The 26,884-nt window shown below is 45.0% G+C and overlaps 1 protein-coding gene and 1 pseudogene across 6 annotated transcripts in view; one reads left to right on the top strand and one right to left on the bottom strand.

Moving 5' to 3' along the window:
• Positions 1-6,049: 6,049 nt before the first annotated feature.
• The window catches only part of ILKAP (ILK associated serine/threonine phosphatase), a 29,512-nt gene continuing 8,677 nt past the window's right edge, over positions 6,050-26,884 (top strand). For 3 of the 6 annotated variants that reach the window (XM_024752758.1, XM_024752760.1, XM_024752759.1), the window contains exons 1-9: positions 6,053-6,138; positions 14,976-15,041; positions 15,515-15,571; positions 18,768-18,887; positions 20,313-20,439; positions 21,835-21,941; positions 22,570-22,663; positions 22,949-23,036; positions 24,409-24,530. In XM_024752758.1, coding sequence (XP_024608526.1) covers positions 6,084-6,138; positions 14,976-15,041; positions 15,515-15,571; positions 18,768-18,887; positions 20,313-20,439; positions 21,835-21,941; positions 22,570-22,663; positions 22,949-23,036; positions 24,409-24,530 — 836 coding nt within the window. In that variant the 5' untranslated portion in view covers positions 6,053-6,083. Of the gene's footprint in view, positions 6,139-14,975; positions 15,042-15,138; positions 15,186-15,514; positions 15,572-18,767; positions 18,888-20,312; positions 20,440-21,834; positions 21,942-22,569; positions 22,664-22,948; positions 23,037-24,408; positions 24,531-26,884 lie in introns of those variants that run through there. The other 3 variants (XM_024752755.1, XM_024752756.1, XM_024752757.1) reach the window with 3 other exon arrangements.
• LOC112404695 (heterogeneous nuclear ribonucleoprotein A1-like) lies at positions 12,680-13,951 on the bottom strand (annotated as a pseudogene).

Genomic DNA, 26,884 nt, shown 5'->3' with positions numbered 1-26,884 from the left:
CAATTCGTATGGAATCACAAAAGACTCCGAATAGCCAAAGCAATCTTGAGAAAGAAAAACGGAGTTGGAGGAATCAGGCTCCCTGACTTCAAACTATACCACAAAGCTAATCAAGACAGTATGGTATTGGCCCCAAAACAGAAATATAGATCGGTGGTAAAGGATAGAAAGCCCAGAGATAAACCCATGCACATATGGGCACCTAATTTACAACAAAGGAGGCAAGAACATAAAATGGAGAAAAGACAGCCTCTTCAATAAGTGGTGCTGGGAAAACTGGACAGCTACATGTAAAAGAATGAAATTAGAACACTACCCTACACCATACACAAAAATAAACTCCAAATGGATTAAAGACTTAAATGTAAGACCAGCCAGACACTACAAAACTCTTAGAGGAAAACATAGGAAAAAACACCCTTTGACATAAACCACAGCAAGATCTTCTTTGACCCACCTCCCACAGTAACGGAAATAAAAACAAAAATAAACAAAATGGGACATAATTAAACTTAAAAGCTTTTGCACAGCAAAGGAAACCATAAACAAGACAAAAACACAACCCTCAGAATGGGAGAAAGTATTTGCAAATGAAACAACAGACAAACGATTAATCTCCAAAATATACAAACAGCCCATGGAGCTCAATCTCAAAAAAACAAACAATCCAGTTAAAAACTGGGTGGAATACCTAAATAGACATTTCACCGAGGAAGACGTACAGATGGCCAAGAGGCACAGGAAAAGATGCTCAACATCACTAATTATTAGAGCAATGCAAATCAAAACTACAGTGAGGTACCACCTCACACCAGTGAGATTGGCCATTATCAAAAAATCTAGAAACAATAAATGCTGGAAAGGGTGTGGTGCACTATTAGTGGGAATGTAAATTGATACAGCCACTATGGAGAACAGTATGGAGGTTCCTTAAAAAACTAAAAATAGAACTACCATATAACTCAGCAATCCCACTACTGGGCATATACCCTGAGAAAACCATAATTCAAAAAGAGACATGTACCACAATGTTCATTGCAGCACTATTTACAATAGCCAGGACATGAAACCAACCTAAATGTCCACTGACAGATAAATGGATAAAGAAGATGTGGTGCATACATACAATGGAATATTACTCAGCCATAAAAAGAAACGAAATCGAGTTATTTGTAGTGAGGTGGATGGACCTAGAGTCTGTCATACAGAGTGAAGTAAGTCAGAAAGAGAAAAACAAATACCATATGCTAACGCATATATATGGAATCTAAAAGAAAGTGGTACAGATGAACCTAGTGGCAGGGCAGGAATAAAGATGTAGACATAGAGAATGGACTTGAGGACACGGGTGGGAGGGGGAAGCTGGGGAGAAGAGAGAGTAGCATCGACATATATGCACTACAGAATGTAAAATAGATAGCTAGTGGGAAGCAGCTGCATAGCACAGGGAGATCAGCTCGGTGCTTTGCGATGACCTAGAGGGGTAGGATAGGGAGGGTGCGAGGGAGGCTCAAGAGGGAGGGGATAAGGGGACATATGTGTGCATATAGCTGATTCACTTCGGTGTACAACAGAAACTAACAGTATTGTGGAGCAATTATACTCCAATAAAGATGTATTTTAAAAAAATATAGGTAAAAAAAAAAAAAAATATATATATATATATACCTGAATCACTTTGTTGTAGACATGAAACTAACACAATATAGTCAATCAACTATACTTCCATTTTAAAAAAGAAACCTTATTTTATTTTGCTTGTGGTTTTGTGGGTCAGGATTTCATAAAGGGCTTAGCTGGGCAGTCCTTGCTTGGGGTCTCTCACGAGGTTGCAGTCAGCTGTTGGCTGGGGCTCAGAACCCTAGTCTGAGTGTTTCCCTGGAATGGATGTCCAAGATGACTCATTCGACTTGGCTGGCACTCACTGCTGGCTGTTGGCTGGCACCTCAGCAGGGTTGTTGAACGCAGTGCCTACGTGAGGCTTTTCCATCACGGCAGCCTCAGAGTAGCTGGACTTCTTACTTGGTGACTGACTTCCTCGAGAGCAAGCATCTCCAGAGAACCAGGCAGAAGCTGAGTGGCCTTCTACGACCTAGCCTTGGAAGTCATATAATGGCACATCTTCCACTCTCTATCCGTCCAAGTAGTCGCAGCTCACCCAGGTTGAAGGGGAGGAGACTCAGAACCTACCTGTTGATGGGGGGAGTGGCAAGGACCCATTTAGAAGAGCACAGGGGATGGGAGACATGGTTGCAGCAAACTTTGGAAAATACCGTCTGCCACTCAGGCAACTGATAATGTCCTAGGACATCCGGTACCTTCCTTATCTCTAGACAGTTTAAGCTCTCAAAATCAGAAATCTATGATCTTTTTCTAAGAGCACAGCAGTGAACTTAGTCTGGGCAGCCCTGGGCAAGCACGAAATTGGCCCCAAACTTCCTGACATTCCTGAGGTAGGAAGGCTTGTGTCATGAACTTTGAGCATCAAAAATGGACATATTCATCCATTCACTCATTCATCCATTCGTTCATTCATTCATTCATCATTCATCTAGCCAGTGTACGTGAGCATCTACTGCGTGCCAGGTGCAGTAATGTGCGAAACCAACCATAGTTCCTGACCTCCTACAGCTTACATTTTGTTAGGAGATCCAGTCGTTAATGACATAATCACATAAATAACCGTAAAACGGCAACTATGACAAAAGCCATAAAGGAGAGGTGTAAAGGGGGATCGTACTTAGGTCACTCAAGAATGGTTTTCCTGAGGAATCGATGACTGAAATCCGAGGAACAGATGAAATTTTCCTGGAGTGGAGGACCTAGAAGAACATCCCAAGCCAAAGGACCCACATGAGAAAATATGCTGGGACCAGAGAGAGAAAAACTAGTACAGGCATTGAGAAAAGGCCTCAGGGAGAAGCCCGAAAGGAGGCCATGATTCGGTGACACAGACTTGGTGGGCGCAGGGGTCAGGGGGTGGATTCAAAAGGCAGTCAGGGGATAAAACTGATAGGACTTGGTGATGGAGGGTGTATTTGTTATCTATTGCTGCATAACAAATTACCACGATCGAGCAGCTTAAAACCACATCCATCTGTTATGGCACAGTTTCCATGGTTCAGGAGTCCAGGCACGATAGAGTCCTCTGCAAGGCTGCAGTCAGGGTGTGGGCCTGGACAGGAGTCTCATCTGAGGCTCGACTAGGAAGGACCAGCTTCCAAGCTCACAAGCTGTTGCAGCACTCATTTCCTTGTGTGCTCCTGGATTGAAGCCCTCCGCTTCCGTCAGCCGGAAGCCACCCTCAGGTCCTCGCTGTGGCCCTCTCCATTCTGCAGCTCACAGCGTGGTAGTCTTGCTTCTTCAAAGTCAGCAAGAGAGAGTCTCTTAGTGTTGCTGAAACTTGGCCTCTGTACACCGGCGCCGGATTAAATCTCGGAGACAGTTTTGGGTGAAACAGAAAGAAATAGCTTTATTGCTTTGCCAGGCAAAGGGGGCCACAGCGGGCTACTTCCCTCAAGACTGTGTGTCCCTCCCTGGAGCGGGGAGTGAGGAGTCTTACAGAGTTCAAGGAACAGGGCGTGGTCAGCTCATGGACATTCTTCTGATTGGTTGGTGGTGAGGTAATTGGGAATCAGCATCATCAACCTTCTGGTTCCAACTGGTTTGGGGTCTACGTGCTTGTGGGCAGCATGCAGTTAACTTCTTCCACTTGGTATGGGTTTCAGTATCTGCAAAACAGCTCAAAGGATGTGGCTCAGAATATTATCTAGAGTCCTTGAGGAAGAACTAAAGGTCCTTGACTTTGTTTAATGACTAAAGTATTATTATTTTGTCTTGTTTGACTGTTTTCCTTTCTTTCTGCATTTTCTCACTTCTCTGATTAAATTAATTCTTTGACTAAAGTTTTTCTACAGACAAAAGGCAGGTGGAGGACATGGGTGGGAGTCTATTCTGAGAAGGCCTCATAGGATCCTGCTGGGTCACACTAGCAGGATGGGTGTCACTAACCTGTGTGAAGGAATTACATCCACGTAACCACATACCTCCTGACACTTTTGCTGTACTCTATTGACCAGAGCAAGTCACACCAGCCACGTTCAAAAGAAGGTGACCACACAAGAGCTGAATACGAGGAGACGGGGATTGTGGAAGCCACCTTGGAGGCTATCTTCCCAAGAGGGATTCTGGGGTAGGGACACAGGGAGGTGTCAATCCTGGAAGGAGATATCGAAGGGGATACGGTGAGGAGTCGAGAAAATGATTTTGGTTGGGACATGTTGAGTTTGAGGTACTTTTTTTTTTTTTTTTTGCCGTACGCAGGCCTCTCACTGTTGTGGCCTCTCCGGTTGCGGAGCACAGGCTCGGGACGCCCAGGCTCAGTGGCCATGGCTCACAGGCCCAGCTGCTCCGCGGCATGTGGGATCTTCCCGGACCGGGGCACGAACCCGTGTCCCCTGCATCGGCAGGCAGACTCTCAACCACTGTGCCACCAGGGAAGCCCTTGAGGTACCTTTGAGACATCCAATAGATGTCACATGAGTGATATTTGAACATGTGGATCTGGAGCTGGTAGGAAACATAAATTAATGAACCACGTTTAGATGAGTGGTAATTCAAGCCAAGTGTGGATGAGATTTGCTGAAGGAGGGAGTGTGGCATGAGGAGGACCCAGGATCAAGTCTTAAAGAATGCCATCAGTTAATCGCCGGGCAGAAGACGTGGGCCTGCAAAGCAGACAGAGAACAGGTGTCAAACCAGGAGAGCGATGTGTTCCACAAACCAAAGGGAAAGAGACACTGACCGTGTCATACTGCTGGCATTCATGTATGGTGACGACTAAAAACATCACCTCCACTTAGCCACAGAGTGGGAAATGACTGGTGAGCTTAGCAGGAACTGTTTTGGGGAAGTGATGAGGTGAAGCTAGGTTGGGGTGGGCTGAGAAGTGGATGAGAGGTGAGGAAATGGGACTGTATTGCTACTTTAGAGCATTTCTGCAGGGATGAGGCAGTTCATCTGTTAAAGGGAGAGCAGAGGGCAGTGAGGGTTTCAAATAGTGGTGAGTGAGCGGGCAAGTAGATGAGAGGCATGAAGGCCCACTGGGCCCAACAATGTCCTCAGCCAGAGATCACCAGAAACACACCTGCAGTCGTCGGAATTGGGTTATTACTCATCCCAGCCAGGGAGACTATTACCACGGGCAACCGCAGGAAAGGGACGTGCAGAGGACTTACAACATGTGGGTCTGTGTTAGTTGATTTGGGGAAACATTTAAGGAAGCAGGGCTTTGCTCTGGATTGGGTTATGCCAGGAAAAGGAGGCAATTCCTTGACTGGATGTCTTAATAAATCGTATCTCAAAGGCAGGAAGACTAGAGAAAGCCTAAACTTGTAATTGGTAAGGAAGCAACAGTCACTCTTATTGGCCAAGACAGAAGGATGTTTGGTCACTTTTGTGGCTTGGCCAACGCTCGTCTTTTCGTCTGTGTTCAGACATGAAGAGAGGGGCCTCGGTTTTGGCTTGATCAGTCATCAGACCCTGATGTCGACGTTTCATGAACCTGTGTATATTCAACAGAACACCGAGGCCCAGCTGTGTGCCAGGCCAGCTCCCTAACGTCACTGCTCTCTGGAACCTGCCATGGACGCTCCCTTTCCCCTCCCCTCCCCACGTGCCCGGATGGCGGCAGTCGAGACATGCCTCCTCTCCACCCTGCATCTTAAGGGGCCGCTCTATGAGGCTTCGGCTTCTCAATCTCAAATTGGCCAGGGATGGAGGCCCACCGTGGCGGTGTGAGGATGAAGGGACGGAACCGATGTGAAAACCCCATAAAGCCTTCCGGGCCACCAGGGCTCACTACAGCTGCCCTCGAGCTCAGACATGTCTATCTGAAAGGGCCTTCTTGGTATCGGACGGCAGTACCCAGGAAGAGCAGGAGGGGCCCGGGACGGGCGTCCGAGAGAAACATCGCACAGTCCGTGGCGCGTCAACCCTGCCGGCCCAGGTATCCGCTCGCGCAGCCGGCGAGGAGTAGACCTATGCTCCGCCTCCGCCTCCGCCTCCGCCTCCCAGCCTCCGCCATGGACCTGTTCGGGGACCTGCCGGAGCCCGAGCGCTCGCCGCGCCCGGCTGCGGGTAAGCGGGTGGCCGCCAGGACGGTGGGGAGAAGGAGGGCGGGCGGGCGGTGGCCTTGAGGCCGCGGCGCCTGAGGCGGCGGCGGGGACGCGGGAGGGTGAGCGCGGCCTACACCGGCGCGGGGAGTTCGCCGTCTCCGCCATGTTCGCTGCGTAGGAGGAGGGGACCGCGGCTCGGAGACCTTTGTGTGCGGCCCACACGTGTGGCCGCCGCGGCCCGCGCACAGCCGCCGCCGTCCCCTCACGGGAGCCGCGCGCCGGGTCCGCCGGCCTGCGTCCGAACAGCTCGCCGTGTGGGCCGCGTCGTTCCGGGCGCGCTCCCAGTTGTGCGTTTTCTTCGGCTTTGTTTTTCGTCTCTACCCCGGAGATGGAAGTCATCGCCGACTCAGTCCTTGGGGTTGTGAGGCCCAGAAGAGAGGATTCATTCTCTCTGCTCCTCTCGTCGGATCTAACGATTCATGGTAGTTTTTGTGCTTTCCGGGGCCCCGGGAAGTGCCCGCTCTCCCCAGAGTGGAGGGCATTAGCCCAGGCCCGCTCCCCTGCCCGCCCCCGACCTCGGCCGCTGTGCCAGGTCCTTCCCGGAGGCTGGGGTTGGAGCTGCCCACGGCAGCAGCGCGGGGACCGCACGGTTGGTCCTGTGTGTCCAGCGGGTGACGGCCACGCCAGGTTGAGGTTGGCAAGACCCGTGAATACGGGCTAGGTACGCAGCTGGGTGCTGTGGTTTAGGGCTTTCTTTACGAGCCCAGCTTGGTGGCAGAAGACATGGAAAACTCTAAAAACGCATTCAGACTCCAGGCTCACCTCAGCGCCGGGTCTCAGTCTGAAAGCCTGCGGGGGGCGGGGGGCCCGCGTCTGCGGTAGGGGATCCGCGGGCGGTTTGGGACCGCGCGGCGCGGGTCTGGAGAGCCTGGTTCGGGAACTGCCGTTGTAGTAGGGGAGGGGGAAGGTGACTGATGCCCAGCCTTTGCTCTCCAGGAGCCTAATTCTGCACGCAGGTGATGAAAATTGAACATGGCTAAGGTTAATGCCTGTGGGAAACGCTGAGTGTCCGGAGGAGCGACGTTTGTAGTCCGTGGACAGAGAGCGGGGAAGGAGGTGGTGCTGGAATCTGGCCTCTCGGAAGATGGGTAGACTTGGGACTTGCAGAGACTCCAGGCAAGGGAACGGTGTGCTCTTTGGGGGACGTTTCGTTCTCTAGTTGGCCTGGGCGTACCAGCGTGGAGGGCTACTGTGACATGGGGCCCTAAAAGAAAGGCCCCCAGAGAAGGGGTTGTTGTGCCCTCCATGGGGCCTGGATTCTGGCTTGTCACACGTGGACCACCAGGCTGGCCAGTCTTTGTCGGGCCATTATTCCCAGTAACGGTGCCGTGACTTTTCCCTCCCAGACATTCATCTTGTGGATTGTTTCTGAGGTTTGTTTTCTAGATTGTTCTAGGTACGGGTGAAAACTCTGGCTTGTGTGTGCACTCTTCCTTACTCTGTTGATGGAGTATAACCTCTATCTGAATATGTTTGGGGCAGCGTTTGGACTCGCAGATGTGCCTGCGGGCCTGTCATTTTCTTGAATCGCAAAGGGACCCTTGAAACGATACAAAACTTGACAACTCTTACAGGTTGGTGCGTGGGAGGGCGTATCCAGCCCTGGCTGAGATGACAGGGTGGCAGGGGTGCTGCGTGAAGTTTAAACGCCCCCTTCCCTGAAGCGTGGATTCGTGAACTGCTCCCTGCCTGTGGGGAGGGCACTGACACTGTCCTGCCTGGCTGAGTGTATGTTTTTAAATAGGCTTGAAAACAAAGAAGGCATGCTTTCTGAATTTGTAGCTGACAGAAAGCTGAGAGGGATAAGTACTAAAGTGAGTGACAGAATCGGGACCCAAAGTTATCTTGACAGGCATTTAGTTCAGACCAACAAGGTGAGTCTTAACAGGTTAAAAAAAATCATTTGAACAAGAACAGAATCTGATTTCACAATTTTGTGGAAATGCTTTGATTTTTGAAAACTTAATTCAAAACGTCATACTTTTTATTTCCGAAAAATTGATGATATTGATTGACAAAATTGAACGTAGAGAGAATGAAAGGAAAATAAAGTTGGTTTCATGAAGTGGATGGAGAGATGAGGCTAAATCGCACCATCATGACCCTCACAAAGGATGTGCAGGTGCCACCAATTGCTGAGCTAATTCAGGGAACAATAAAAGACCCAGACACTTTCACAGTCCCCAAAAAGAGTTGTTCCAGACATGTTATCAGACTGTGTGGTTTCTGATCCCAGCTCTGCTCTTGCTGTCTTCTGTGGCAGTGCCTGCTTCTGGGAAACATGAATGTCGCCGCCTCCTGTTAGCCCACAGGTTAGACAGGGCGCTGTCTGTACAGTACTTAGCACAGGTAGAGCACGAGGTCTGCGCTTACTAGATGCTAGTGCCTAGTAGGTGCTATTCTATGAGTTAACTTTCACAGCCGTTCAGGAGGGGGAAAAATGCACTCTTAAATGGATTTTGTGAAAACACTGAGTGTCCAAAGGGAGGAGGTATCACACTCCCCAGGTCACATCGAGTGCATTTTATTTAGTTCTTTGACTTTTGTTTTAAACATTACATCTAATGTTCCTGCCCCAAGCCTCCTAATTTTTATGGTCTGAAGAAAAATGTGGAAAGAACGCATTAAATGTTTTCAGATTTTGTGCTAAATTAGGAGTTTTCATACCAGCCCCTAACATGTTTTGACTGCTGAGTGAAATCAGGTTTTTTATATACAGTATTCATAGCTTACCTAAAAAAGGGAGTATGTTTGTTATTATCAGATAGAAATGGAATTTCTCTGGTACATCATACTCATAAAAGTGCTGACTTGATGTCTTTAAAGATTGACAGCTTATATTTGGCAGTCCAAACAAGTTAAAGGTGTCCTGGTTTAAAGTTGTTTGGGCAGTAACCTGGTTTCAGTTTTATAGGGTGGTTCTCTCACTACACCAGTACACTTTAAAGCTGATGGTCAACTGTCAGGGACTAAATAAATATTTGCTTGGCAGGCCATCTTCAAAATATTTCCTTTTAGAAAATTGGAGATCTAAATATAAAATAAAGGCTAAGATATTAGAAAAAACTTGGACTAATTGTAAAACTTCAGGGTTAATAAGAAAAAACTCAAGTCATAAAAATTAGAATGGATTTAGCTATGTAAAAATAAAAAGTTTCTGCAGGCAAATTAGCACAAAGGCAAAAGACAGACTGAGAGAAAGTGGTTGTGGTACACAATACTAAAGGTTACTATCCCTAGTAAGGGAAAGGCGCAGATGAATTAATAAGAAAAAGAGATGACCCGTTAGAAAAACGGTCAAAGGATGTGTCCTGACAGTTTATAGAGGAAGAAATGCAAATGGCCCATCAACCAGAGCTTCCTCCGTCACTGGAAAGGAATAGCAAATCACTGATGTGCCGTATTTTTCACCCATCAGATTTAAAAATTGGCAAGATGGTAATGAGGGTGTAGAGAAAGGATATTCTCATAAAGCGTGTTGGGAGTGAAAGTTACCACAACTTTTTTTGGAACAAATTTTGGCATTTGTCAGATTTATTTATTTACCCTTTGACCAGCAGTCAGCAGATCAAATAAGGATATAAGTCTAGGGTTGTTTATTGTGGCATTATTTGTCATGTAAAAAGCCAGAATCATGCTGCGTGCCCGTCAGTAAGGGACCAGACCACGTGAGCGGCAGTGCTTTCCGTAGAGAATGGTGTGCGGCTGTTGAAGCGAATCGTTAGACCCAGCGTGATGGCTTACGTGAACAGTGATGTATGTAGAGTGTTGCGTATAGTATACTTCTACCTTTTAAAAATTAAAATGCACGTACACAAGTTCACGAGCATAAAGGAAAGTGGAACGTATACAATAAACTGTTACGGTGGCGGGGAGGCGGGGCCTTTTTCTGAAACGTCTGTGGTGTTTGGAAAACATGTACCGTAGTCCCTCAGTATCTGTGGGGGATTGGTTCCAGGGTCCCCTTCGGATGCCAAAATCCGAGGATGCTCAAGTCCCTTATATATCAATAAAATGGCCTAGTACAATGGCCCTCCGTATCCACAGGTTCCACATCCTCGGATGAGGAGATCAACTGTGTCACATTTGTGGTTGAAAAGAAAATCTAGGTATAAGAAGCAATTTAGGCAAAATATCTAAAAACTTGTTGCTTTACTGTACGTAGCAACTTATAGCTAATCTGAATATAATCAGCCCAAGAGTATTTTTCTCAGCTTAGTATGTAACTTTCAGTAGACTTAGCTTCAGAGTGTAGGTAACTTTAAAAAAAAAACCAACAATCTAGATAAGATTATCTGTAGTGAAAAACTTGTTTTCTGTCTTGTTTCTTTCTTTATGAGAGTTCTTATATTTAGAACTCAGGGGCCTCTTCCAAAGTTTAGGGTCAAGGTTACACTTGGTCCAATGATTGCAGCCCCAAATACTTTAAATTACTATTTATCCAAAACAAAATGTAAAGTTCTGGCTAACCGGAAGTTCCCTTTATAGCATCTGTGACCTACAGATTGTTGTTAAAGAATCCAGATGCAAGCTATTCTAACTCTGACCCTTTCCGATGGTGCAAAAAGGTGTCCCAGAGATCTTACAGGGCCTCGGGATTCTCCTTGTGGGGTTGTGTAAGGGTTAAAATGAGACGATCCTTGTGAAGTTCTAGAACAGTGTGGGGTGGGGGCAGTGTAGCACGTCGCCAAGAGCATGGGCTGGGAAAGCAGGCTGCCTGGGTTTGGATCTCCACTCCTCACTGGCTCTCTCTTGGACAGTTATTTAACCTAAGTGCCTCAGTCTTCTTATCAGTAAGTTACAATAATAATAGTACCCACCTCATAAGATTATTGTAAGGATTAAATCCGTTAAAATTTGTAGAGCACTAGAATAGTTCCTGGCAGGCAGCGAACGTTAATTATCATTTATATAAGCCATTTTCAGTTGTGGCCAACAAAAATATGAGATGATCTCATTGTGTTTAATTGAAATACCACTCACAGTATTCCAGAGTGACAGAGGAGAGGAGAGGCTCGTTCTGTTCAGCATGGGAAGATGAGCCCTTCTCTGGGGCTGGTGGTAGGTTTGAGGAACTGACTTAGACTGAGTTGTCAACAAAGGAGAGAGGCCAGGCTAGTGCTCAGCTGGAAACTCTATTATGAGGAATGCTTGCCAGGACCGAAAATGTATTAATACCTGGGTAAAAGAGGACTTTGCCCCATTGGACATTGGGTTTGGAAAGACCTGATTTTTAATTCAAAAATTAAAATCGGACCCTGCGTAAGTAGAAGGGTTGATTGTCCTCAGGTTGGCCTCCTCCCTATAATGTCGCCCTCTCCCAAGATGTCTGGTGCTCTGGCCCCGCTGAATCCAGTGTGATTGTCCTGGGTCATCCCATTCAGCTGTGAGTCTGTTGGGATGGGCATGTTGATGCTTAGACCAATACAGTGTGAGTTTCCCTTGGAAGGGGCTTGCTAGGATATTAGCAGTTCTCGTGGGGGGTTAGTGCAGTGAGTAAGTGGTTACCCTAATGCCTTTAGTGCCCTCCTAATGCTGTTTTCTGGATACTCCCCGCAGAGTCTTTATGTCACTTGTGAGAAAAATGGAAGTATTTGTAATTACTTAATGTCTTTAGGGTAATCCTAAGGGATAAAAATGTCATTTATGGAGTCGACATTTCCCATTTGCATTAGGGGTATAAAGCAGAAGAGTTACTTTTTGTTAAATTAGGAATTACCAGGTATTTAATGTACTTCTGACCTAAAGACTCCTGAAGAAATTTCCTTTCTTGGAGTTTATGAATTTTAATTAAAATTTTTACTTTTTTAAAAAAGTAAAATTGATACCCAGCTCATTTCTAGGCAAAAAGACAATATGGATGAAACTTTTAGAGCATACACATTGAATTGGTTTTTACTTTTGTTTTTTTAAGAGGGTATTAAATTGTTTATTTATTACACGATAGTGGATGATACACAAGCTTCATTCCCACCTATATCTGGTACCATAATCCAATTTAGATGTATTGCATAGGATGTGCCAATAATCATATATTAATAATCAAAAAACTCCATGGCTTGGCTTGGGTGACCCTTTTCACGGTGAACTCCAGGTCACAACGCAGTAACTGTCAGTTCAACTACACCAAGGTTTCAGAAGACAGTAGCTTCTCCACCAAAGCAGGTTGTAAATAAATTTTGAATGGAACCTGGCATCACCTTGAAGGAATACTAACTTCACACTGTTGGGGTAGTTTACCAAAATGGCTTCAGAGTAGACTAACTTTACACAGTACATTTAAAAAAAGGACACATTTATTCAGCGTCATGATCAGACTATTGTGTTTAGCAATCAACAGCATGGGTGAAAAAAAAAAAAAAATCTACATTAAACCCCTTTGTTGGAATGCTTTACACTTTCCACAGAACAGAAACTAAAACAACCTGTTATACAGTTAGTCACAGATACAGTCCTCGAGTTTTTTTGCCCATACATATGAGTATTGTCTAAAACATGTCTTCTTTGTAGCAGCTAGGCCCTGCCACCACTGTGCTTGGCTGAGTTCACAAATCTGTTGTAACCTGTAGCTTCCCTGTCACTTCTCTGGCTCTCCTCTCCTGCTAAGCTTTGTTTCCTGGCAGTAATCAAAACCTTCTGCCACTGCCATAGCTACTGCTGCTGCTGGAACCACCACAGCCACCTTGGTTTCGGGGTTTAGCAAAGTATTGGCCTCCACTGCCATAGGGGCCAGAACTTCTGCCTCCAAAGTTTCCTCCTTTCATGGGTCCAAAATTTGAAGATTGATTGTTGTAACTGCCAAAATCATTGTAGCTTCCACCACCTCCAAAATTGCTTCCATCATTACCAAATCCATTATAGCCATCCGCACTGCCACCATATCCACCACCACCGCGGCTGCCACCAAAGCCACCTCGACCACTGAAGTCTCCTCCACGACCAAAGTTGTCATTCCCACCAAAACCCCCTCCACGACCACCACCAAAGTTTCCAGAACCACTTCAACCTCTTTGGCTGGACGAGGAACTAGCCATCTCTTGCTTAGATAGGGCTTTCCTTACTTCACAGTTGTGGCCATTCACAGTTTGCTATTTCTGAATGACAATCTTGTCTACAGAGTCATGGTCATCAAAGGTTACGAAAGCAAAGCCTCTCTTTTTACACTGCCTCGATCAGTCATGATTTCAAACACTTCAATTTTCCCGTATTGTTCAAAATAATCTCTTAGATGATGTTCTTCAGTGTCTTCTTTAATGCCACCAACAAAAATCTTTTTCACAGTTAAGTGGGCACCAGGTCTTTGAGAATCTTCTCTTGAGACGGCCCTCTTTGGTTCCCCAACTCTTCCATCTACCTCGTGTGGCCTTGCATTCATGGCCGCACCCACCTCCTCCACAGTGGCATATGTGACAAACCCGAAGCCTCTGGAGCGTTTGGTGTTTGGGTCCCTCATTACCACACAATCTGTGAGCGTTTCCCACTGCTCAGAATGACTCCTCAGACTGTCATCGGTTGTTTCAAAGCTCAAACCTCCGATGAGGAGCTTCTGCAGCTGTTCGGGCTCTTTGGGTGACTCTGACTTAGACGTGACGGCAGTGGAGGGGCGGAGGGGAGATGTCAACGATGCTTACTCTGCGGCGTCCATGAGCAGAAAGGAGTAATCTACCGAACGTATCTCTGAATTGGTTTTTAAATGAGTACATTTCTGTACTTGAACTCAGAGGAGAAAGATCAGTGTGTTGAACTTCATAGGACGTGGATGTCCACACCTTCATCTTTAGCCCTCTGTTTCCCCCACGTTCCTGTGGGCCAGTTCATGTATTTCATAGCTTCAATAGAAATTTTGGGGAAAGCTGGCGAAGGAATAATGGTTACATTTTATGTGGAAAGGGATAATTGAGTATAAAATATTTCAGATAAGTACTTTTGGTAGGTAAATCTTTAGGTTTTTTTTTTTTTTTTTTTCCCCCGGTACGCGGGCCTCTCACTGTTGTGGCCTCTCCTGTCGCGGAGCACAGGCTCCAGACGCACAGGCTCAGTGGCCGTGGCTCACGGGCCCAGCCGCTCCGCGGCATGTGGGATCTTCCCAGACCGGGGTATGAACCCGTGTCCCCTGCATCGGCAGTTGGACTCTCAACCACTGCGCCACCAGGGAAGCCCAGTCTTTAGGTTTTTAGATAGAAAGTTTCCTGGCTTTCTCCTGAGTTTACCTTGGAGTATCTGAAATCCCTCATTTTCTTCATAGATATTTATTGAATTGGGCACTGTGCTGTTAAGGCAGATTGGCTTCCCTCAGGCCTCTCACCATCTCTGTGCTCCGTGTGTTTAAGATTCTCCCTGGTGGTTAATTCAGAATGGTACTGAAATAGGATTTTTAAGACCTGTAGATCTTTGAAGAGTCCCTTTATTTCTGAAGTTCTGTATTGAGGTACCAAGATAGAATTATTGTTTTGCTCTAGAGTCAGTTTTTTCTTCCCAGGATTCACTTTTAAAGAAAGATTTTAAAATATTTGTTCAATAGTGAAATTATCAAAAAAAATACTTGTTTCCCTCAAAACACCCAATAGCCCTTAAAAGGCCTGTTGGGTCATCTTTCATTGCTTGTATTATATGTTGACTGTAACTTTTTGGAAACAAATGTCCGTATTAAATGGCTGTCAAGAAAATATTTTTAAAAAATAAGCTTTGTCCAGCAGGGGGGAGAAGATTTGAATTTAATGGCAAACTTAAAGATGTCCCCCTTTGAATCCCATCTGGCCAATGACCAAATGCTCTCTAAGCAGGTGTTCCGTGTTCTAGGGAAAGAAGCTCAGAAAGGATCTCTGCTCTTTGATGATCTCCCTCCGGCCAGCAGTACTGACTCAGGTACAGTCTTCAGGCTCTCCCAGGTGTGTGTCAACATGTCATCCTGGGATTGTAGTTGTCTCAATCTTTTTCCCTTTCCCCCATTTTCAACACACAGATGTTTTAGGTGTTGGACTGTCTTAAGTTTTGAATCCATGGCATCAGGTAAGGCAGAAAAATCCGCTAGTCGCTAGCCCTGAGAAACTGCATAAAAGTGTTGAGCAGTTTTCTCTGGTTCATTTGAGTGTTTAATATACTAGCTGGAATAAGATTTAACTCCTTAAGGCAGATTTTTTTGTTTCCTTTGAAATGATAGGACTTTAAAATAAAATAGGTTCAAGACATTATTTAGCACTGTATGAGTTGCCACTGGATTGACACAAGAGTTTTGAGTTTATTTCAATGACCTGTGTAGGTGTCCTGGTGGGATGGATTCTGAAACTTAAGCCCCCTCCTGGTTTTGTGGGCTCACTCAGTGTTCTGCTGTGTTTCAGGATCGGGGGGACCTTTGCTTTTTGATGATCTCCCACCAGCCAGCAGTGGTGATTCAGGTAAGTGGTAGGCAAAAATGTCCAACGTGCTGGTGGAAATAATATGCACTGTTTTACCCTTACGTAAAATTTATTTATTTATAGCTTGTAACAAGCCTTAGGATGTTATTAAATCATAATACAACATAAGGTTTATTAAAACTGAATAGATACCGGGAATTTCTTGGCAGTCCAGTGGTTAGGACTCAGTGCTTTCACTGCTGGGGCCAAGGTTTGATCCCTGGTTGGGGAACTAAGTTCCCACAAAAAAAAAACCCTAAACAGATACCATTAGGTGGGAGCAAAAAGACGCTTAAATGCTACATCACTTTTTGGTGATTATTTTTTACTTCTTGCAACTGACTTTTAAGAAGTGAAGAGTCCAGAAATTTACTTTGATCTTTGTTATTAACGTGGTTTTTTTTAATTAATTTAGTTTTGGCTGTGTTGGGTCTTCGTTTCTGTGCAAGGGCTTTCTTTAGTTGTGGCAAGCGGGGGCCACTCTTCATCGCGGTGCGCAGGCCTCTCACTATTGTGGCCTCTCTGTTGCGGAGCACAGGCTCCAGACGCACAGGCTCAGTAGTTGTGGCTCACGGGCCTAGTTGCTCCGCGGCATGTGGGATCTTCCCAGACCAGAGCTCGAACCCATGTCCCCTGTATTAGCAGGCAGATTCTCAACCACTGCGCCACCAGGGAAGTCCCTGTTATTAACGTTTAAAAGAAAATCTCAGTCTGTCATTCTGGTTTTGCCTTGTTATATTCCTGACAGACCCAAATGTATCCAGCAGAAGTGTCTGAATATATGAGGTACAGTTAAAATATTTTCAGTTTCCTGATAAATAAGTCATTTGTTTTATGCCACTTACATTAAAAAGAATTTTGATTTTAAGAAAATGAGGTCAGAATGACACTGCTTTACTGACTGGTATAGACCATGTACAGGAATTTGAATTCTTGAAATTCAAGACCTTAGTTAATTATTTTCCAGTCAGTCCTTTTATGTTCTCAAGATTCTTTTTATTGATTTGGTTTCATTTTTGTCAAGCCTATTAACATTGGCTCTACCTATTCCTGTAAATGTTTAACTTTTCCTTTTATGTCCCAATTACACAGAAGAGGAAAATAGAGCCAATTCTTCTAGGTTGTCATATATGACGAATGTATTATTCAACTAACTGAGAACTTCTCATATGGAATTCCCCCAAAGGGAGGGGGAAGGTAGGGCAATGGTGGGGGACAGTGGGGATGCAGGCTGTCCTTTTTCACGTGCAGTTATCCTCTAGTGTAAAAAACCTTCCTTATGTTGTCAAATAGAACACTTGCTGCTTTTCAGGTATATTTTTTGTATTATTAATTCTTTACCATAAATTCATTGGAATTAGTCTAGAAAGTATGGATTAAATTAGGTATCATTCCTATATTTAGAAAAAGTATCACAATCGTCTTACATAAGAAGTCTCAGGTTTTCAGGCTATGTATCCATACCAAAAAATTACAGCATTCTCATACAATTTACCCTAAAACCTTCCCAATAAAGACAGTGCACTTAGTTAAAATGAAAGTTAATGTGTGCAACTAGGGCTCTTAACAGATTTAATTTAAAAAAGGAAGATTCAGCATAGTTACCTCTTAGTTATCCACAGGGCAAAAGGCAATAAACTAGTAGCGACTTAGAAGACGTCAACACCATTGTTAACAAGCTTGATTTTTTTGGATATAGAATCCAATCTTGTATGCAGTATTTCGGCTTTCTTGAGAAGACATGTCTTTCTTCTCAAGCAGGCAAGAGCCATTTACAAAAATTGACTGCATTCTAGGCCATAAAGTAAGTCCCAGTAAAGAATCAGCTTCATATGTAGACCGCATTCTCTGATGACAATGTGATTCACTTAGAAGTCAATAACAGTTTAAAACATTTCTCTGTTTTTCAATTTAAAAGAAAGGAAGATTCTTTTACATACACATTGGGAAAACTGGAACACAAACAGTAAGTGACAGGAGGCTAATGAAGAGACCTTTGGGAAATCCGTGACATTGTCCCAGTTAATTTGCCTTACTGTGTGGGGTGGGATGTGTGTGTTATACTGTTGCAGAAATCTGTCCTTTGCAAGTAATTGACCCTTCTTGCAGGCAGGGACATTTCTTTCCTTTTTTTTCTCAGTACTCAGAAATGTCTGGCAAAGAATAGTTGAATAAATAATAAATGGTTGCATGCTTTTATACCTAAATGCAGAGAATACTTAGGGCCATTTATTGGATACTTGATGGACCAGGCACTGTGATGAATGCTTTACATACCTTCTCCCCAGCAGTTTTCAAACAAGCCCCTGAGAGGACAGTATTCGCCCTATTACGGGTGAAGAAACTGAGGCTGAAAGGTTAAGTAACTTGCCTTAAGGGCACACCCCTTGGAAGTGGCAGAACTGAGATTTGAAACTAGACTTCTGTTGTTCCAAAATGCATACACACTGCAGGTGCTCTTAGCTCTGGCTTTGAATGCAAATTCGTCCCTTTGCAAGTGGGAATGGCTTCAGCAGTCCTATTTTGCCTTTCAGGATACATACAGTTCTTAAAGCCTGATGTTTATTTTAAGCCTTTTTTGGCACTTGTTACTCTTTTTTTTTTTTTTTTTTGCGGTACGCGGGCCTCTCACCGCTGTGGCCTCTCCCGTTGCGGAGCACAGGCTCCGGACACGCAGGCTCAGCGGCCATGGCTCACGGGCCTAGCCGCTCCGCGGTGTGTGGGATCTTCCCGGACCGGGGCACGAACCCGTGTCCCCTGCATCGGCAGTTGGACTCTCAACCACTGCGCCACCAGGGAAGCCCTACACTTGTTACTCTTTTGAACTGGTTCAGGACATTTCACTTTGCAGATTTGGGAAACATAAATTATAAGTAAGGGCTTGTGGATGTAAAACATCATATATGTGCCATAGCCCCAAGATATGAATGTGCATTTTTACCACTGAGAAGCCTCTCTTGCATGTCCTCTTATGCCAGTCTGAGCAGGGCCTGGATCTTAATTTGTGGTCTCCCACTGTGGGTGCCCAGGCACTGCCCCACCCCTCAAAGTCATAGCCGTGACTGCTGTGCCTCTCTCTCTGCCAGGCCTCTCTCAAATGTCTTTTGTCTCTGAGGGCTGGGAGGGAGCCTGGTCTGCTAGGGACTCTTACCGTCTACAGCTGTGTTTCTGTCTGGCTTTGACTTTATATTTCCAGGTTCTCTTGACACTTCGATATCCCAGGTGGTAAAGAATGAAGGGAAAGGAGCAAAGAGAAAAACCTCTGAAGAAGAGAAGAATGGCAGTGAAGAGCTTGTGGAAAAGAAAGTTTGTAAAGGTTTTCAGACAGTTTGAAAACAAATGTATTAGACTTCATATTGTAAAACAACCCAGAGCAAAAAACAAGCTCAGCTTTCTGACGATATTGGATTGGCCAAAATGTTCGTTTGGTTTTAAGTAAAAATAAAAGATATTTTTCATTTTCACCAAGAAGTTTATTGAATAATGTATTCATTAACTGAATGACCTTTTTGGCCAACCCAATACTTCCTTTTAATGTCTGTACTTAAGAAGTGGATAGGGTTTCTTATTTGCAAACGGATTTCCAAGTTTACTTTTGCTTCCTCTCTCTCTTTGGTCTCCATGTACATCTGTTACCTTTGGTCAGATAGGAAACCTGCATTTGTCCTTCAAGGGTTAAAAACCACAGGTAGTTCTTACTTAGCCTTCGGCAGTGAGTGTTTAGCTTATTGGCCCCCCAGTTCCTTGTCCCCAGCCTGTTGGTTAGCACTTGGAATTCTGTGAATAGCTCAGTAGGCAGGTCCCAAGAGACAGCCTGAGGCTGGAAAAAGCAATTGAAATTTGTAGTCAGCTTTGTAACATGTCACAGTGAGTGGGGAAGAAATGAAAAGTATCAGCTAAAGAGAAAAACTGTGGATTTTCACTTTTTGCACCGGCCACTTTGTCTTGTGCCATAAGTGATCTCAAGGCAGAGGCTGTAGGCTGCAGTGGAGGTGTGAGAGGACCTGCTCCGCCTCTGCTGTGAAGACGTGGGCTCAGCTTGGCTTGTCACTGCCTTGAGCCTGGAGAGCACTGTGCCTGCCACCAGCCGCTCTTCAGAAAGCACTCATTCTATCACTTCTATGGGTCTAGGTGTCAGAAAAAGCTTAAACCAGCCATTAAAGAGAAATTTCTGCGCCTCCAGTGAACTCCTTTTTTCCTTTCCTTCCTCAGTTAAAGTAAAAGCAGCTGATCTTACCATTTGTTCAAATTCTTCCAGCCTCAAGCATGGAAATATATATTTCCAGTGTATCCAACAGGGCATTAGGGATAAACTCTACTCGGCTTGCATTCCTCTAAACTAGAAATTTTTTTGTCCTTATTAAATTATTGACAGACTAGATTTACACAGAATTCCTTGCCCCAGTTCAAGTCCCACTTCTGTGGGATGACAGCACATTCCTTGCTCTGGTGCTTTGACTTAATGCCCTCGCAAGAGAAGCCATTCTGTACTAACTTGCTGTCGTCTGCTGTCTCCTTTCCACTGCTCAGCCTTGCAGAGACCGGCCCTGTCCCACAGTGGTCTGAATCTTGTAACAGACTTGCAGCCCGGGAGATGCCTTGAGGGGTATAGCTTATTTGTTTGCAGCATTAGGGCATTGCTGAGTAGAACAGCCATAGTTCCCTCTCATTTGCTCTGGGACTAGGGCTTCTGGAGAGAAGGGCACAGTTTTGTATTGGCTTTTTGTTCTCTTTTTCTTAGGCTCTTCGGTGATCTTTGGTTTGAAAGGCTATGTAGCTGAGCGGAAGGGCGAGCGGGAGGAGATGCAGGACGCCCATGTCATCCTGAATGACATCACCGAGGAGTGTAGGCCCCCCTCCTCCCTCATGTGAGTGTCTGTGCTCCAGCAGCCCGATGGCATAAAAGTCTCTGTTCTGATGGGAACTTTGGGCTGTATCCAGTTTGTGTTTATTAGAAAGACATATTTCTTGAGCTGCTTGGTTCAACATCAGTAGTTCTCAGCTGGGGTTGGTTTTTCCCCCCAGGGACATTTTTGGTTGTCACAGTGGGGGATGTACTACTGGCATATGGTGAGTGGAGGCCAGGATGTTATCCTATAGTGCACTGGTTAGCCCTACAACAATTGTCCTGCTGAACTTGAGAAACCCTGCTGATTGGGAAATGACTCTCCCTATTTTGGGTCTTGGGGTGTGTGCTTTCCACCAGTACCTGAAGAGGTTCTGACAGATAGTATTCTTATTCTTTGACCCAGGAGATAGAGGTAGAAGCTGCTAATTACAGAGGTGAATGGTGATCCGGGAGAGCTAGTGCATATAGTGAGGGCCCAGAAAGAGAACAGAAAAGCAGAAATGGCATCAAGAAGATTTCCTGCAGTTGTACAAACTAAAATGAAGGAAAAGGCATGGAGGAAAAGCCATTGCTCACCAAGAGCAGGAATATGCTTTGGAGTTGTTTTTGAACCCAGGAAAGGGGCTTCTGGAGAGCCCCATGGGGGTAGATATTTTCGGGATAGATTTAATTGAGGAACACTAAGCCATAACTAGCAAATACTGCACTGTAAGATTCTGAGTTATCAACCACATGAAATTTATTTTTTCATGGCTTGTGATGCCCCAAATTGAAAAGGAATTTCAAAAATGTTTGAAAAAAGAGCAGCTCTGCAGAATAAATGTCATTTCTCATAGGCATTTTTGTTCTTTCCTTCTTGAAACAGTTTTTTAATGACATTTATTCTATTTATGTTTTTTGGCAAAACTTGAAAGGGGAATAGGAATAAGACTAGTAAGATAGGCTTTAAGAATTCTATATTGGTCAGAGTTTGAGCAAGAATCCTGAAATTACCTATTCTGTCTCTCATAGATTTTTTAAAATAATTTTTAAAATATCTTTATTGGAGTATAATTGCTTTACAATATTGTATTAGTTTCTGCTATACAACAAAGTGAGTGAATCAGCTATAACTCTTACAGATATTTTTGACTGTCTTGGATCAGTAACTGTTTATCTGTGTGTTAGTGTTTGAAACTAAATCTGCTTTAAATAGAAAAAAGTTCTGAATTTTAGTTTAGTGAAAAATCAGGGTTAATAGATCTTGATTTTTAAAAACAAGTGTGAGTTTTTAATTCTTAATTTAAAAATGTCACGGAAGTTACTTAAATGTTTGTCTCAGGTAATGCTAATGTTCGCTAAGAGTTAACAGCTTTTATGGAGAGGAGTAGTCTTTGCTGTGAGAATCTCTCTGACTCTCAGTTCATTGTTCCAGTACCCGGGTTTCATATTTTGCTGTTTTCGATGGACATGGAGGAATTCGAGCCTCAAAATTTGCTGCACAGAATTTGCATCAGAACTTAATCAGGAAATTTCCTAAAGGTGAGACTGAGAGCTAAATCGGTTCATGTTCATCTTGGTGTTGGCTGTTTGTGCTGATCAGTGACATGTCACTGGCTTTAGCAGAGTCCTTGGTGACTCTAAAAGAGCAGGGATGGGCTTCCCTGGTGGCGCAGTGGTTGAGAGTCTGCCTGCCAGTGCAGGGGACACGGGTTCGTGCCCCGGTCCGGGGAGATCCCACATGCCGCGGAGCGGCTGGGCCTGTGAGCCATGGCCGCTGAGCCTGCTCGTCCGGAGCCTGTGCTACACAACGGGAGAGGCCACAACAGGGAGAGGCCCGCGTACTGCAAAAAATAAAAATAAAAAAAAATGAAACAGCAGGGCTGAGAGGAGGCGGCTCCGAGGTGAGCAGGTGCAGTGGCAGTGCAGGTGTGCCTAGTATGGAACTTCTCACGTCTCTGAGTGATTGGCCCCTCTCGTGGAAAGTCTTTGGGTACAAGTGAGTGTCTTGCCTTTGTATTTGGGAGACTACTAAAACCAAATGCAGATGGTACTTAAAGGTGAGGAAGTACAGGTTGTTCTTGGTCGTAATACAGAAACAAAATGACAGTGGCGGGAGGATAATCTTCCCTCCTTAAGAGTTTGTTTTCTTTTGTTCCTTCTGTAATAGGAGATGTAATCAGTGTAGAGAAAACCGTGAAAAGATGCCTCTTGGACACTTTCAAGCATACTGATGAAGAATTCCTGAAGCAAGCTTCAAGCCAGTAAGTGTAATAACCACATGAAGACACATGAGTGGAGCACGCGTGTTGTTTTCCTAAACGCATTCCAGGCCTGCTAATGCAGTTTAATGCTAATGCTCACTGTCTGAAAAGTTCCTAGCACCAAGTAATCTCTCACAACTTAACGAAATCTGGAACAGAGAAAAGCACGTATCAAAGAAACCATCCATTTAAAAAGTATAAGACACTCCCCATTCAACTCTGGAAATTAGTATCAAAGTGCTAGCATGTTGGTGGTGACTGTATTTCTGATGTGTTTCCCCCCAGGAAGCCTGCCTGGAAAGATGGGTCCACTGCTACCTGTGTTCTGGCTGTAGACAACATTCTTTATATTGCCAACCTCGGAGATAGTCGGGTATGTGACTCTGGAGCCACCTGTTTAGATAACAGCACGTCACATGGGAGAAGAGCTGTAGAAGCACTTGCTGGATAAGATTACGGTGATGATGGCTGGGTTGGAATCTTCTATTGGGGTTGCTGCAGGGGGTTCTGCTGCAGGGTTTAAGTTCTGGATCAGGGAACAGCAGCTAAGCTTGAGGCTGTTTGTTCTCTGAGAAGGCTTATACCCTGTCTGTCAGGTACAGAGCTGTGAGTTGGAATTTAATTGGCCTGCAAGTACCTTAAATATTCATCTTCATTTTTCTGACCTCAGGCCATAATCAATGAATAACTCAAAAGCTGTAGCTAGAAAGTGCTAGATGATGTGACATATATCCGTTGAGCCCAGTACACCTGGCTGAGGGAGAAACCCGATGATTTCCCACTGGTGACATCCTGTGTCCCAGTCCCAGTTGTGGGGAATGACTCAGAGCTGGAGGGCGGTGCTCTGCAGGGTCTCTGCAGTCCCTCCCACCTCCGCTGCCAGGAGCGGATGTTCACCTCCATTGCCGCTTGCTTTTCAGCCATTCTCCATGCTTGTTCAGCAGTCACTGGACAAAGTGACCTTCCCACTCTTACTAGCATCTTCAGATGTGGAAATAGCTGCTCCCACCCCTGTTGCTCTTAGGGTGATCTATAAATATGGAGCGCTAGGAGCTGTAGCATCACAGACGACAGCCCTGCCCTAGTGGAGTTCATATTCTGGTGATGTTTTAGTGGGTCTGTCTAGTGGACTGTCTCTTGTACATAGGTGTTTAGATCAAAGGACTTAAAAAAACAACATGAGTAAAATTGGCCAAAAAAAGAGAGACTTTGGAGTCAGGCCCAAGTTTGAGTCCTGGCCTTGCTCTCTGACTCTAGGCACGATGCTTATCCCCTGGGCCTCAGGCTTCCTCCTCTGTAGAATAAGAGGTTTGTCCGGAAGTTACCACACAGTAAACATGGTGGCGGGAACCCACGGAGAGGTACTTGGTCAGCCCACCAAACTGCCCTCGTCTTTGCCATTGTAAACTCTTGGAATGGTAACGCCTAAAGGGGCCTTGGTACCTGTTAGGTCCTCCCTTTCACGTCACAGGTGAGAAGATAATGGCCTAGTGAGGGTGAGCAGTGAGCTGTGGTCATCCAGCAGAGTTTGCACCAGAGTTGAGACCCAAGCCTGGGGCTTCTCTCCCTGAATTTTTTTGTGACACCACTTTGCTGCTTGTACTTTTGATGCTGGATCCACTGACCTCAAGTTTGTCAGCAGGAGGCTGAATCTGAAACTCCATTGTTAGCCTTTCTCTTCAGCTGTCAACTTTAGGTGCTGGGCTCATTAAATTTCACAGCCAGTGTACTCTCCATCTTCCCAGGCAATCCTGTGTCGTTACAATGAGGAGAGTCAAAAACATGCAGCCTTAAGCCTCAGCAAGGAGCATAATCCAACCCAGTATGAAGAACGAATGAGAATACAGAAGGCTGGAGGGAATGTCAGGTAACCGGGGAGTGACGGGAACTCGGGAAGGAGGGTTCACTTATGTAAAAGCAGCCTTGAGACCTCTGAGGGTGGAACGTTCTGTGTCATGCAGTCTTCAGCGTAATGAGACTCTGTATGAGGTCTAACCTGGTGAAGTTGAAGTAGGTGAACGAGTGTTGTAGGATTTCACCTGTGTCCAAGTGGGAGCAAAAAATGTATGCAAGAAACATGCTTCCCTACGTTTGCAAAAGGAGACCTGTCTCAAATTCAAGTTCACCGTTGGCAGCATTGTCTCTGGTCCTGGTAACTCTCATAAAAGCTGTCATTTGTCACAACCCGGTAAGCTACAGTTTTCGGCAAATTCTCCAGAGAGAAAATCTAAAGTGGTTAAGACAGTAAATGTAAGACATTAAGTAGTGTGTGCTGATCACCTCTGGTCTTCCTGGGGAACAACTTATCTAGCCCAGAGGGCCGCTCTTACCTGGCTGCGTCCGTAGCAATTCCAGTTCATCTCTCTTTACACCTTTGAAGAGTGTGTGCCAGCTCTAGTTTATCATCTGCCATCTCTCAGGTAGTTGAAGGAGGGCTTAAGTCTTTTCTGCACTTCAGGAGAATTATACTTTAAGGACATTGCATTATGAATTTGATCAGAGGTGTTTTCTGGTTCATCTTACAGTTTGACCCCATGAGGATTTTGTCTCCTGTTGGAGATAAGGGAGAAGTAATATATCAGTGTAAGAGTGCAGTTATTTGTCCTTGGATGTGTAGTTTCTCTTGTTGTTTATTTGGGGCAGTTTTTATTATTGCTTCAGGCTGTTTCTAGCCAGGGGTGCAGGGAGGTCTCTGGAGAGCAGTTAGAATTCTTAGGGTTGGTTAAAAAAACTGGGTTAGTCAAAGGTGATTTGGGTCTTGGTTGTGGCTGTCTACATGAGCGTCGACGGAACTGTAGGCTGGGTTCAGACCTTGGCCAGTGCTCTGTGCCTGACTTCTCCCCCATGACTGCTGTGGAAGTTAATGCCCGAGAATGTGACCCCAGTGTTAGTGTCAGCATCACCTTTTCTGCCCTTTATTATAACTTTAAAATGCTGCTTTTGCCTGAACTTGAAAAGATCTTGACATTGGCAGTCCTATGGCTGAAAGTAAGATTAGCTGCATTGCATTTACTTCCGGTTTCCCAGTCCCTACTTGCTAAGAACAGCATGGGCTTAGGGTGAGCCCCTCAATTTAGAGAAACGGGGTGGGAGGCTCAGAGACAGCAGGGGCTTTCTGTTCCTGAGCAGCAGGGCCAGGCTGTGGCCCATCTCCTGCCTGAGGCCAGAGGTGGCATGCTTTTTCTTTTCCACCACCCCCTCCTCCTTTTATTATTAAAATTTTCAAACATGCAGAAAACATTTTAAAAGAGTAAACATTTCAATCTCTACCACCTAGATTCAGTAGTTAACATTTTGCCATTTTGCTTTGTCTGTTTATGTTTGTGTTTGGCTGAACTATTTAAAAGTTAGTTGCAGACATAACACTTAAGAAAATAATGCCTTAGGTTGTATTAGGTTATCTAATATCCCGTCTGTACTCGTATTTCCCCAGTTGTCCCCACAGTGTCTCTGTTTGAAACCAGGGTCTGGTGTGTTCGCATCTACCTTGGACTCACATCTTTCCATGTAGAATCGTCTCCACTTGTACTAGGCTTGGATCATCACTAGTCAGCACTTGTATAGGGTCACCAGTGCTGTTTTTTCATAGTATTGTTTAAGTTGCTTGTGTGTATTTCTTGTAAACTAGAAGTTAGGTCTAAAGGCTTCTTTAAATTCAGATAAGACATTTTCAGCAAAAATATTTGATGGGGGATGCTATGTACTTCTGATAGTCCCTCACTTCAGTAGCCATGTAAGGTCACTGGTGCGATACTGATTCCATGCTGGCTACCATGGCTACCATGTGGTGACAACAGATGGCTCCAGAGTGAAAGGACGTGTTTCTGTGTAATCAGCCCATGATCCGGGGAGATACACTTGAGCACCGTGTGAACATTGTGGCCCACCAGCCTTTCAGCTGACGGTTTTAGCATCCCTTAGTGATCCTTGCATGAATCATTTATTTCACAGGGATGGCAAAGATGATCATCCACTTCTGTGCTTCCTTCTACGTGTATTGACAGGCATCCTATAAAGAAAGGCTTTCCTTCATCAATAGGGGATGAACCATAGTTTCTCCCTGAAAGCAGGGTAAATGTTGAATTCTTTAATCACCATTTGCAGAGTGAGAGCCACCCACAGTTGTGGAAACTAGTGTTTTCTTTCCCTTCTCTGCTTCTCTCCATCCCCTTTCCCTTGCTCTGTGAGTCACTGCAGGCGGCTTTCTGTATTGGAGGCGCT

Source organism: Neophocaena asiaeorientalis, unplaced genomic scaffold, assembly GCF_003031525.2.
Source record: "Neophocaena asiaeorientalis asiaeorientalis breed wild unplaced genomic scaffold, Neophocaena_asiaeorientalis_V1.1 scaffold294, whole genome shotgun sequence".
Taxonomy (NCBI): domain Eukaryota; kingdom Metazoa; phylum Chordata; class Mammalia; order Artiodactyla; family Phocoenidae; genus Neophocaena; species Neophocaena asiaeorientalis.
Note: the sequence above shows the minus strand (reverse complement) of the source record. Positions and strands in the feature narration are given on the sequence as shown.